This window comes from Egretta garzetta, unplaced genomic scaffold, assembly GCF_000687185.1.
Source record: "Egretta garzetta isolate BGI_Z169 unplaced genomic scaffold, ASM68718v1 scaffold172, whole genome shotgun sequence".
Lineage (NCBI taxonomy): Eukaryota > Metazoa > Chordata > Aves > Pelecaniformes > Ardeidae > Egretta > Egretta garzetta.
Window position 1 is genome coordinate 3,454,007 of NW_009258951.1, and position 13,987 is coordinate 3,467,993.

A 13,987-nucleotide genomic window follows, 5' to 3' on the forward strand; every position below is an offset into this window, starting at 1 on the left:
AGGAGAATGTTGCCTTGAGGAAGGGAAGAATCCACATGAAGTGGTGGCTTGATGCCAAGCATTGGGCATTTGTAGGCTGCTCTTTGAAGATGACAATATTGATTTGTGCACATTGACAAAATCCTGTGGAATGTGGAAGTGCTGGTTGGGTCGTGTCAATCGCCCGAGCACAAACATACTCCAAGATCTACAGTAGGACAATATTAGAAGCATACAACCATATGGAGGAAAAACTTCTTTATTCTGAGGGTGATGGAGCACTGGAACAGGCTGCCCAGGGGGGTTGTGGAGTCTCCTCCTCTGGAGATATTCAAAGCCCGCCTGGACCAAGTCCTGTGTAACATGCTCTAGGAGAACCTGCTTTAGCAGGGGGGTTGGACTACATGATCTCCCGAGGTCCCTTCCAACCCTTGCGATTCTGTGATTCTGTAAGCTTTCAGCAGTAGAGACCCAGGGGTTAAAGTTAAGCCAACAAAGATGCAAATGCTGCTAAACTGAGATAACAGTTCTGAAAAGAAAACCAACTTTGCTGCAAATCACAGATATGCCATGCCAATAAGCAACACACTCACCTTGGCAGGAAAAAGATGGGGCATAAAATCCTCTACTCTTGGATTAGTGACTAGGGGGAAAATCTCAGTTTAACCTAATTACCCAAACCTACTGGTTCATACCCAAACCTGCCAGTGTTCATGTTCAATATAAAGGAGGAGTTTGAGAAATGGAAGGGGTTAATTAGAGCGACCCTATGTCCTGGGACATATTAAAGCTAAATGATGTCTTCAAGGAGGCTGTTGATGAAATGCTCTTCCAACAGCATGGTCCAAACTAAAGATCCCTGGTTTATGCATCACAGATGCTAATAAAACCTTAACTTCAATACACTCAACCAGAAGTAGAGGCTTGGCCTTGGTCCATGTGTGTGAAAAGTTTAATGCTTCATTATGAGAAATCACGCTTAGCTAAAAGTGACCATAAACCATGTACTGCCACCACAAAAAGGAGCTGGCAGTTGATGCCCTCCTCCTCAGTGAGTATGGCAGTTATTTTTTCAGTTGCAAATATATGAGTTGACAAGAAACCTGGGAGGCATTCAAAGCCTGCAAGCAAACATTGGAGTGCATTAAACAACCATGCGAGGCAGCAGAGCCCAGAGCTAGATTTCTTGTTGCCCGCAGTAGGTCCACACCAAGCTGATTAAATCCCACCTGGACAGTCTCCTACAGAAGTCATTGCGGCTGTGAGCAGAGCATGGCAGAGCTCCAGGATACCGGCCCCGGGTTAGCAGTTAAGAAAGAGTGCTCAGTACTAGGTGGGATTGTGTTTGAAGGGACTGTGAAGGAAGTTCCTGAATGCTGCAGAACAAAAAATTGCAAAGGATACATGGAGAGACACAAAACCCTAACAAATTGCTTAGAAAGGCACTGTGGATGACTCTGAGAAAAATGCTGAGGCTGATAACACGTGCCAAAATAAATGTCAGCTCAAGTGCTGGAGTCCATGCTGGCTGAGCAAAAAGTTAGTTCCTGGAAAAAAGCAGCATTAATTTGTCAATACCAGCGGAAAAAAAGCCTCCTACTCAGACAGTCTTCAAACCTTCGGTATGAGATGAGCAATTCTGCTGCATTTGATATGTTGAATTTGACAATGTCTGATAACAAGCCGAAGTTTACTACATGTGTTTTTCAATGGTTTGCAGTGAACTATGAGTTTCAACATGTAACAGCTAATCTCAGTTATCCCAAAGTCAGTGAGAAGTGGTATTTAAATAATAAACCTATTCTGATGAAGACTAAGATGACCCTGATCCAGACAGCACCATTACACGGCATTTCACTCAAGTGCAAACCAACACAACAGTACCATGAGAACTCATTTTCGTGGTCATGGGAGATGTGTAAATAGGCAAGGCAAAATGAGTTTCTTGCCATCATCCGGGCACATGAAGCTGGGCACATTTTCAGGAAAATGATGTGTCAGAAAAATATCTACATTGTGCCATTTCATAAACTGTTTAAAATGGAAAAAAACCTGATCGTATTAATTAATAGCATCGTCAGAGACTGACCCACAGCACATGAGGCCAGCACATTGGATGCACACGCACTGAAGAACGACCAGTGGCCCATCGTATCACTAACTCCCGCACAGAGACAGATCTCTAACCAAAAATACAGATTGTAATAGTCACATAGGTTGGCTCATGGTCTTCCAAAATTTGACAGTGTCCACTGAAGGTGAAGGAGCAGAACTGAAAGCCCTGTCTTCCTGCAATACCACTCACTAGAGCATTCCCTCCCAGGAATGTCCACCTCTTCTCACAAGTAACTAAGGGCTCAGGTGTCTGGCCAAAGTTTTGAGAGGTCTTTAACCACTACAGCTTTCTCTTTCTAGCATTATGAATAATAAATTAGGTTTAAACTTTTATTCAAATGTAACTATGGCAGTAGCGTTCTCTTGTACTGCACCCCATGCAGACATTGCAGATGTTGTAAATATTATTCAACAGGATATCTGAGTCTGTTGTGCTCAAAATATCCCCCCAAATGTCTGTATTATATATGGCAAGTGTTACCCTAAAACCCAGCCGTTGTTAGACACTAACTTTTGTATGCTACGTTTTCAAGAAGCAAACGAAAGTATTGAACATTTCTAGAAGTGACAATATTACTCTTTCCAAGTATATTCCCTCTCGTGTAGCAATTTCAATTCAGAGTCTCTGCATGGTACCCCACTGTAGCAGAGTAACAACATTCACCACGGGCTTTGATATTTCTAGCATAATATTGCACTTTTATAATATCTTACTCAAGGATCCCAAAGAACCATTACCTAAACCTCAAAACGTCCACCGCAGGAGGTCATTTTTGCTGTACCTTGTGGATAAGTTAGAAGCATGGCAAGATGGCTTAGGAGCGAAGCACGTGTGTAACACGTCCCTGTTCTTACTGGTGCACAGGCACACTCTAACCGAGAATGAAAAAGCTGCTTTTAAAATCATTGTAGTATTTAGGAATTGCAGGTACTTCTGTACTTGGTATGATATGCAGCTCAAGAACAGACATTTTAAGCTCTCCTGAAACACATGTACATAAATTGGCTGAGCTTTAGGCAAGTTCTGTTGCATACTTTTCCCAGTCCATCATCGCAATGTTATATGAAACACTATGAACCAAATATCAACCTTGTGTAATCCCAATGGATTTCAGAGGAGTTAAAGCAGAGATAATACAACATAGCAAGACCTATTCATACCTGTGAAACTTGAAGGCCGTGATTTCTAGGGCAAACAACTCTGCATTTGCACTTGGCAATGCACAGCGCCGACAAAGGGGAATCTGATGAGTGAGCAGGGATCAGGTCTGTAGGTTTAGCGAGGAAAGGGGAGCATACAACAATTTTTTGCTAGGAAGAACAAAAAATAAATCACTTGCAGGCTTGAGTTAGCAAAAAGCTTTGAAGGTGAAAAGAAACCAGTCTCAGCCTATGAAGGTGGAGACAACTCAGTTCCCTGAATCTCTGTGTAATTCCCCGTGTGGAAACATGTAACCACTCACCCTGACTTTGCCTGGTAAGGAAAGATGAATTTAGGCCCGAAGAAACTTTCCAGATATCAGCAAGACACAACACACAGGAGATTCCTGTCAACAAAACCTACTTGCTCTGCAACAGCTCCCCCAGCACATGGCACATCTTGGTGAATGCCAGTAATCCAATGTTGACTAAAGGTCCTTTTGATGTGATTTAAAGCAATGAAGTCTCAATTATGGCAAAGAATGATCTGCAGCTCTTTAAAATAATTGGTCAAAAGTATGTTAGGGAGAGAGGAAGGAAAAAATTAACTAATTTCCCTGAGGACATTAAGCCTATTACATTGGTCACATTTAAGCTACACATTTACAGACTCTAGAACCAGTTTTGTTCTTTAAAAACTACTGTCACTTCTATAATGTGGAAAGCAAATTTGAAGCAGGGTGTTTATGCTGACTTCTGTTTCAATGAGTAACCTGTCCCATCTGACCTAAGTTAGAATTCACACAAACACCATTTCAACGACTAGATCTGTGACCCTAATAGCACTTCTGTACTGCACAGGCTCATAGAGGCTTTGACTGTGGAAAAGGAAAAAGAAAACAAAAAAAACCAGAGGCAGACTTTCCTATGACTATTTAAGAGTGCTAGCTCTTGGGGCTGGACGATGGATACGATCATTTTGCTTGGGCCAAGAAAATCCCTTGTACATGTCAACACGTCAAAAGATACTGCATGAGGAGGAAAGGAACAGTTCAGGGACAAGATGATATGACACCAGGTACGTTTTCATTGTGGCATTGACTTAGTATAGGCAGTCATGGGTAAATACACACACCGCCTTGGTCTGAACGCCAGCCAGCCCATAGCTGTGCTGCTGCTGTAGTAGCTTGCATGAAAAATGAGCTTCTCCTGCACCCATGAGCTGCTGTCAGCTGAGCCATGCTCTGACGTTCTCAGAGAGAATTACAGCGCATTTTGTACATCTTGTCAGCACTCCCTTTGGTAACGGCAGAGAAACCAGTTTCTCAGCACTTGGGATCTCAGCCTGTGCCCCCGCATTCAGGCAGAAAGGTGGCCAGCCTGGATCTACCCCATACTCAGGGAGAGGCCAGCGAGCTCTGGTGCAAAGCAGGTTTATTAGGTGATAAGTCTGTGTAGGCGGATGAGAGCTGTGTTTAGGTTAAGCACCAGCTCAGTTAACTCAGCAAAGGAGGAAAGTTCATAGCTCTGCTTTATCCCATTAGCAGCAAAGAAATACCTACTGCTGCTGAGTCTCTGGGGTAACACACTGAACAGGCAGAACAATTGCTTGTTTTATCCGGTTACTGTGAATTATCCCTATTGACGAGCAAATAAGAGCAAACCTAAGCATTTCAGAGCTCTGTGCATCCCTCAACTCAAGCAGCTCCTCATCTCAGCCTCCCCTGGGCACTGTACCCAGCTGCACCTGCATCCTGCTCTCCTGCATCCCTGGCAGCAGCAGCTGGTGACACTTGGGCACATCTTCTCCAAAAAGAAGGATGAGTTCTCCTACTTCCTCAGCCTGGCTCTGGCTTGGTTGGAAGGAGAGCCTGAGTAACACAATTTTGAAACACGAAGACCCTGTGAAAGGCAATGCAAGGCACAAAACAACACAACAACATCATCATCACCAAATGCCCCAGATATGGCAGAGACCCATCAAGAAACCAAGGAAACTCTCCTCCAGTCAAGGAACATTTCTCATCACATCTGTTGGCAAGTCTCAAACTTCTAGCAAGAGAACAAGCAACAACTTGTTTCTCCTACAGGAAACGAGAGAATATATGTTGCAATTTTAAAGTTCACTACTAAGTGGTTGTGCCTGGGGAAAAAGAACAAAGTATAAACAGAAGAGTTGTTAGTTGTTGTTTATTCCAGCTTAAGATCCTGGGCTAAATGAGGAGGGACAGAGGCAAGTAGGTGTAGAGTCATTGGTTCTGGGAACAATTAATGCATTATGTGATTTATATTGGTAACCCTTTAGTATTAAATAGAATCTGTTAATAGGAGTAAAAATATGCTCATAAATTTCCCAAATAGAATCAAACCCACCCATAAAAATGAAACTGGAGAATAAGAAATTAATAGAACTTTCAAAATTTCAGTTTTAAGCCTTTTTCAACTTCCACGGTTCCCTTTTCCTGATCTCTTGAGTTTGGTTTACAAATAAGTGTGCAAACAATAAATATGTTCATAGGAGAAAAGGGTAATTTTTAAAGCAATCAGCTTCAAGAAATGCTGATTTATATTTTTTTTAACATTAATAACTTTGCATGCATGCCACAACTCAGTCCAATAGATTTCACCTCCAGTAAGTTACCCAAGAATTAATGGAGAAGGCACAACTATAATGGGGTCTGGACAGCCACTGCAATGCACTCGGTACACTGAGGCCAAATCTGAGTGGCAAAAGCCACATTTCAGAACATACAGGTTATCTTAACTTTGTAAAATCTTTTACTATCGGGGTAACGAGAAGCCTGTGTCATTTGGGAAGGAACAGCAGTAAAACACCTCCACCACATTGTCCCATCTTCAGAAGCAAAAGTGCATTTACCTTTCTGCTGCCTGTATTGATGACTGAAGTTCAAAGAGCCAATAAGGCATGTGCAGGAAAGTGGGGTTTTGGGAAAACATCCCACTCCTGCCGCTGCCTGGCTCCTCTCTGTCCCAGCCGCATCCCTCAGCCTCCTCTGTCCAGCACCCCCTGCTGGGCCGAGGGCTGCCGGCTCACCCTGCCTGCACAGCGGGCAGAGGCAGCTCTGGCAGGACCTGTGAGGTCCATCCTGGTCCAACCCAGAAGCTCAGAAGTCAGTCCTCTGGTTTGGCTTTCCCACAGGAGAGTGATAACACCACCCCACCAGGAATCTCCCAGCTACCAGGTAAAGTGCATCTGGAGAGCAGCCTGTTTAAACTGATGCTTCCAGATTAGGTGCAAAGCACACACAATTTGCTATTATCACATATGCGAGGGCAGCAAGTTATGAGCGTGTTCATGTTCCTATTAGGCTCCCCGTTGCGCTGGGAGTTTCTCTGCGGTCTGACGACGCAGATGACTGCAAGCGTGATGGCCATCCTGTGAGTTAGCACTTCCATTCTCACTGCCAGCCCGCACATTTGGGATACATTTGAAATACCGTTCCTGTAGCATAAAATGCCAACTAATATTTTTTTTTTTGGCCTAGCAGCAGCAAAGTTCATCTCTGGAAACGCTGGCCTGAGCCTAAGCAACTTTGTGGTCCCACTGAAGGGGCAGAGGCCCATCTGTTCCAAATCAACGTTTGGCTTATGGAATGCTGGAATTTATCAGACCGGTGCAGGGGCGAGCACTGCAGGGGAGCAATGAGCTTTTCCATCTACACCATCATATGGTACCGATTATCTCTCAGTACAGCATAAAACATAATAACAACCAGATTTAGGGCCAGCATACTGCAACCTGTTTCCCCTGCTGCCTCCTCCTCTTTCAGCATTCTGTCATTAATCCCACAAAATGTTTGTTGTTTGCATTTCCTCCTGTAGGGCACAGAGGAGCCAGAAGTGACTTATTGCTATAAAATGGTTACCATTTTTTTCATTGGATGGCATTGCATTTTGAATGCGGCTTCAGTGACCAAGCGTTGAATGAGGCACTAGATCTCCCCGGGCTCTATCCTTTTAAAAAGAAGGCTAGGCAGGCTGGAGACGTGCAAATCCTTCTGAATCCTCTATACATGTCTATTATCAAATGCTTTCTTTCCAACAGCTCGCTTGACACTCAATGCTCTGAGCTGTTTATGGTGGCATTTTTATCCCAATTATCTAAAGAGCAAGTAGAGCTAGAGTGGAAAATGAGGACCTGCCCTCAAGCTATAACCAAATCCAGCAGCCATACAGGCTTATGTCTGGGAACCATCTGACACCAGCCACACTCAGAGGCAGGATACACGCAGCCATGCGTTTGAGCCACCATCCCTACGCGTCTGGGAAATAAGAAGAATAAGACAAAAATCATCCAACATGCAGGGTTCAAGGTGAGACCCAGCAAGGTGGAGCCTGGCAGCTCCTCAAGAGACCTGTGCTGTGTGCAGGGGTAATCAGGGCCACACCAGGTAAAACAGAGTGGGCTCAGGTCTTTCACCTAAGCCCTTCAAAGAAACCTTGTCAAACCATTGCCAGCCCTATCTCCCCAGAAGGGCACATGAGACCTAGAAAAGCAGAAAGGCTGAAGGACATTTCAGAGAGCACCAACTGCAGCCAGTGAGGAAACTGCAAATGCAACGCCAGGAACTTGAACACGGGCTCCTATCACTGGGACCGCAGCCACACCAAGGCAGCAGAAATCCTGCCCAGCCTACGCTGCAAAGCAATAACCAAACTCAGGAGCATTCAGGAAATTATAGATGCACAAGTCTGCACCACTGCCATCTGCAAAATCCTGGAGGTACCGATAAGATATAAGATCACAAACCATCTGGGAAAATATGGGCTGATGAAAACTGCTTTGCTTAGCTCCATGAAAGCTAAAGTGCCTGACATTGTGGTGCTTTTTTTTTTTTTTTAGGAAAAGATCTACAGATTAAGAGGATTAAAGAGATGAGATGAGCATGACATAAAAGGATGCCTCAAATTGCTTAAGGTACGGCAGAGATGCGAATCTGGGAAAAGTGGTTCAAACTAGAGCAGGAACTGAACCACACCATCAGCCCCAAACTGAAACAAGCTAAAATAAATGGATTTTTGTGGTTTCAGATGCCTTCTTTCCGCCCCCGTTTAAATCTCCTCTCTGACTGCAGAGTTAGTTCAAAAAAAATCACTTATGCACATACCCACATGCATCTGGTAAGCTGTTGTAGCTTGCCTGTTCTTCAAAACACCCTCAACTTGACCAGTTTCTTAGTACAAGGTATTCTGTCCAACAGCCCAGTCTTAACCCCGGTTAATCCTGCTGTAGGATCATCACCCAATTCACAACTCTCCTCTGTCTGAAGCACAGGCAGCCAAAAATAGTAAATACTAGATGAGATAACAGAGCTGAGGCCACGTCAATTTTTCAATGTGTATAGGAGGCATCTTCAAACCATCACGGACAGGTCATGGAGCCACACCCTTACCATTCTTAACCTGTATCCCTTCACAGCTGTAAAATCTAACACTTAATATTACATAAATTTGACATAGTATAATTCAAATGAGCTTATAAGTCAACAAGGAGACTGAAAAAACCACACCCTGTCAAGCAAAAATAGCTAAGACCTACATGGCAAATGTTGGACTCAACAGCAAAAAAACCCCCTTGCAAATCACAGATGTTACAGAGCAGAGGATCCAATCAAAGACATGCAGGGGACCTGGTGGTCCAGCTAGAGAGCTTTTTCTACTGTTTAAGCTGAATTTTTGTTGGTATTGAAGCTCATTATTTCTCATCTTGTCCAGCATGGGCTGTTCCCTTAACGGTCTGCACATAGCTGAAAATTTTTATCAAAGCTCTCCTTCGGTTTTCTCCTACTTTGGTTAAGAAACCAAATTTTCTCAATTTTTCTCCTTTTGAGGGATGCTGGAATAGCAATTCTGATTTGAGTCAGAAAGTTCCACCAGTACCTTTATCCTGGTAGTAGCTCGCAAAGGGCGAGTAAAAGAGCTGTAAGCGAGGAGTGCAAGAGCAGAACAAGCACACAGCAGTGATTTCCCTCCCGCTCTCCCGGTACCTCCATCTTTGGCTCCGTCATTTCCACAGTCAGGGGTGGCATTATTTTGATAACCCTTGAATGGCTCTAATCCATGAATTTACCTAATCACTTTTGAAACCAGGTACCCTCTCAGTGTACTTAATGTACTGTAGCCATCAATTCTGCCACTTAATCGCATGTATCCAATTATGTTTTAAGAGGTACCTATTTTGTGTATTTTGAATTTGTTTCCTGACAACTTCATTACACGTTCTCTAGTACCCAAATTAGGACAGTGAGCCACCACTCCTGATTAACCTTCTCAGTCATTAATGATATTGCAAATCTCTATCAGCCGTCCCTTTTCTGGACTGTAAAGTCACAGCCCATTTTTCTTCATATGAAGGTCTCTGATTATCCTCATGCTTCTGCTACCAGTCTCCTTTGTCCTTCAAGGTTCAGGCTCCAATTAATGCAGACAAGGACGTAACGACGTCATTTGATGTATCTATTTTTCTTAATAATTCTTCCCTTGTCCATTTGCTTTCTTGTCAGCTGCTGAGCACTGAACTGAATGTCCTCCGTCATTCTGCAAGGCAGTGACTCCGTATTGGGAAAACCTCAGCAGCCCCCTGCTTTCACTCCAACTGCTCTTGGCATTAGTGCCCCCAAGATCTGGCAGGGGCCGTGCCCTCTAGTTTTAGATGTATCCAAATGCACACAAGCAGCTTCTGTCCTCACCAGTATGTCACTGCAGCATCCTTTCGGGGATGCTACCCAGTCTCAGTTTTAAGCAGTAAGGAATTCATGTTCACAGACAGCATGCCCAAAGCTTAGACATCATCATCAGTAGAAATGCAAGCAGGGGTTTGGATTCTCTTTAAGTGAAGTGAACAGAATTTGGCCTGTCATTACTTAGGAATTCTTACAACTGACATTAACGCTCTCGACCTGTGTGAGAGCTGCCCCTTGAAAGCCCAGGAAACCCTAATGAAGAGGTACGGACTATGAAATCTGCACTCTCCGTTATTAGCAAACTGCAGTGCTGTTTTGCAACACCTTTTGCCATTATTTCCTCCAAGTACTCTGTTTCATGGTAGATTGCCCTGAAGTGCCTATCTTTTCATATTGTCCCTGGTTTACCTATTACCTTTCCAGTTCAGCAAACTCCTACATAACCAACATAAAATTAGCCAACTACGTATATTAATATTTTCTAATATTTTCTTACTGTTTTCTAAACATCTTATTTGAAACATAAAACAGATACCTTTGAATGGGCCTTTTTATTGCATGGGAATCACAGAAGTCCAATAACTGCAAGGTTTTTGGTGAAGTTATTTATGTAATATCTGAGATATTAACAAAGCCGTCCCCTGTGTAATAAGTCAGACTGCATTTCTTCAACATATTTAGAATGAGTCATATAAATCTCCTGTTCTGCACATGTGTCCCTACTCAAAGAATTTTTCTAAGAATGCTAGCTGAGGATTTTCAGGAAATTACAATAGCTTGAATGAATTTAGAAATAGTTACATGCTTAGAACATACCATAATAGGTACTTCAGAAAGGAAACTGAGCAATACATTTAAAAATTTTCAACATATTGTATTTGATTAATGCAAGGTCATAGCACTCAGCCCTTCCAGCCAGATTGTTCACTCTTATGTTTCCACTGTAACAGTATGAAACAAAAGTTTTATTATTAATTCTACCAAATGATTATTTCAAATAGTAAATGTGAAATTTAAGATATTTAGGAAATTCTTCAGAAACCTATGCTTTTAAAATATGTATAGTTATATCCCTTTGATGGATGGAAACTGCTTTTCAACTTCTTGACCACCGAAAAAGTAAACAAAAAATATTTTATCAACAACAGCTGATATTTGATGGATCTGAAGTTACGTAGTATTAGAAGATGACATTTCAAGTGACTGCAAATCAATTTAATTTTTTGAGTCAGCTACTCTTTGAAATCAATGTGGCCCATGAAGGGCTGGGCTGCAAATTGCTCACAACCACCAGCAAGTGGTTAGATGCACACGAATTCACATTAAAGGGAGCGGCTGCTGCTCAATATAAACAAGAGGCTCACAACCCAACCTAAAGAACTGACTTCAAAAAGGAATATCAAAGACCCATCTTGCAGCATATTGCCCATCTCCTCCACAGTCTCACAAAACCGGCTTTCTTGTTCTTGAAAACAAATACCTATCCTTGATGAAAGCAGAAAACGTTAAACATCCACAGAGAAGAGGTGAGATGGGATCCAACCCAACCCAAAGCACTGGGGATCTCATTCCGTTGTGCCTTCAAGGTGCTTTGTGTCTGGGCTGGAATGTGCCAACCTGAGGGTCCCGACCTGCTTCATTTCTGGTGTATTTTGTAAGTCAACCAATTCAATATTATCGCGTTAATGAGGAAGGATACCCAGATTTGCTCTACACCAACCCAGCAGGCCAAGAAGGAAGCTTAAGGATCAGCACATGCTTACCCGTACGGCTGCATGGCAGAGCCCGACCCATGGCACGTGCTCTCTGTTGCATTCAACTCTCCGTGACCATTAGCACAGCTCCACAACTTACAGCCTGGAGCTGGATGACAGTGGGGAGGAGAAAGGCAGAAAGGCACGTTCCCCTTGCATGCCTGCCTTGCAGACGTGCCCAGAGGTACTGCAGCCCTAGCCAACAGCCGCGGCTCAGCTCAGTGTGACAGGTCATGCCTTTTCCAGAGAGCTCTGCCTTCGTTCCCTATGACATCCAAAAGGCAATCCTCATATTAACCTTTACAGGAGTCTGCGGTAGGCAAGCGTTGCACTATATCCCCGAAGGAAAAGAACAACAGTCCTGGAAGATTCCAAAACACTGCGATTTGTGAATGACATCGCTTTATAAAACTAATGTTTCTCCCCATCCACGAGCTCTGCGTTAGAGGATCTTTGCTGCCCATCTGCCTGAACCCTGCGATGACTTGCAGCGTGGTGTTAAAGTTCTTATAACGGGAAAAGCCCAGACCTCTTACCTTCAATTACACATTGATCGGGGATAGGAATTTTCCTCCCCATCTCTGTGACATACGCTTTCACTTTGCCCAGGTTTTCCTTCAAGTGCAAGTAGAGCTTGTCCTGGTATTCCACAGGGCTCATCACGCCCTCTGCGCTTCCTTCGTGGGCCTTTTCTTTAGCAGATTCTGGCAAAATTGCTGATTCCATGTAATCAATGCTTTGGTGTGAAACCAAAGAATTTCCCAGCTGCATTGCTTCAGTATCAACACTAAAATGCAATTTGTCATTTTCTTGGCTGATGTAGATCTCGGTGAAGGAGATACCAGCAGTTATCTCCCCATTCTCCTCATCCTGTCCGCTCTCCGAGTTTACCCCCTTCATGCGGACTGCATGCAAAGCGAGGCTTTTGGACCTGGAAGGTGATTAAGGAAAGGAAAATTGCTTTGGCATAGAGGTAAGACACAAAAATCACCCAAACACATGCTCTTCAGAGTTACCTCTAGTTATTTCTGAGCAGCTGGTTCAGAAAGCCGAGTGTGGGGCTCACTTAGCCAGAGGCAAGTATCTTTTGGTAAATATGCATTTCAAAAGCAAAACTGGAGCCACAGCTTTAATAAGCAAATGAAACTAAATAATATCCATATATCACAACATCTGCATGCCATGGAGAGTGCTAGTTAACCTATCTGCAAGAAACTTATAACCCCAGCGCTGGAGTGTATGCTTTATTGATCACATCATAAAAATGCCATCCGGCAGCCATTTAACCAAACCAAGACTCAGCCTCCAGTTCTTCACTGCCCCGTACCTATATACTGAGGATGAAGTTAAGCCTCCGTAAGAGTAAGAAGGGTAGAAGTGACTGAAAGGGCAAATACTGGAGCAGGAGGGGAAAACCTCTGCTGTGAAGCTGTGGTGCAGCCTAAGGACACCGTGGGTGCACGCTGCTGTCCGAGCCCTTGTCTCACCCTGGGCCCCAACAGTCAGACTCATCTCACACAGCCATCTGATACGTATTGCTAGCAAAAATACCCAAGAAAGGAGACTGTATCTTCCTTTCTAGCAATATGTGTATACAAATATTTTCCTATCCCTTGTGCTGTTTTAGGGAACAGAAGAGATTAAATATATAATTTAGAAATATTTTACCCAGCCTTTGAATTCATGGGTATGAGACTTGGTTAAAATTAGACTTATGATGCCCACAGGTATCATGCAAGCAGACCAAATTCTCAGTGTTTGGATAAAGTTTTATTACGAAACTGATACTCAGGAAAACCACTCACACATTTTACAGAGCCATACCTGTTAAATCTCATATCCTTCCTTTCTTCTTTAGAAACCTGGCCTAAACTGTATCTCCGCACCGAGCCAGGAGTACTGTTGTCGACATTTATTTTCTCTTCAAAAGCCTGTATTTTAACTTGAAGCTTTTCATCTTCTTCATTTCCACTCACAACAGATTTTAAATCATCCAGTGGTACAGGAGATTCTGTTTCAGCATCATTTTCCATCCTAAGGAAGGAGAACACAGGGATTTAATGCTGGCACATTGTGTTCATAGCGATGCTGATGCTGCATTTCTGCCTGTGACCTGTATCATGTATCTGGTGAAATAATTATGTTTCAGCAGATATTCTCTTAGAGGTTGATTAATCATTTTCAGAAACATCATGATCAACGTGTCTCTTGGATCAGAAACACTGAACATCTCTGACAACACTGGATTAGAAACTGCATGTGCTGTATCTGCACAAGCAAACCCCAACTCTTTCC

At 43.2% G+C, this 13,987-nt stretch overlaps 1 protein-coding gene across 2 annotated transcripts in view; it reads right to left on the reverse strand.

Annotated features, from left to right (window-relative positions):
• Window positions 1-13,987, reverse strand: part of VEPH1 (ventricular zone expressed PH domain containing 1) — an 86,243-nt gene that overhangs the window by 29,905 nt on the left and 42,351 nt on the right. For both annotated transcript variants that reach the window (XM_009634431.1, XM_009634430.1), the window contains exons 8-9: window positions 13,517-13,726; window positions 12,229-12,623 (exon numbers count right to left, since the gene is read on the reverse strand). In XM_009634431.1, the coding sequence (XP_009632726.1) occupies window positions 12,229-12,623; window positions 13,517-13,726 (605 nt within the window). The remainder of the gene's footprint in view (window positions 1-12,228; window positions 12,624-13,516; window positions 13,727-13,987) is intronic.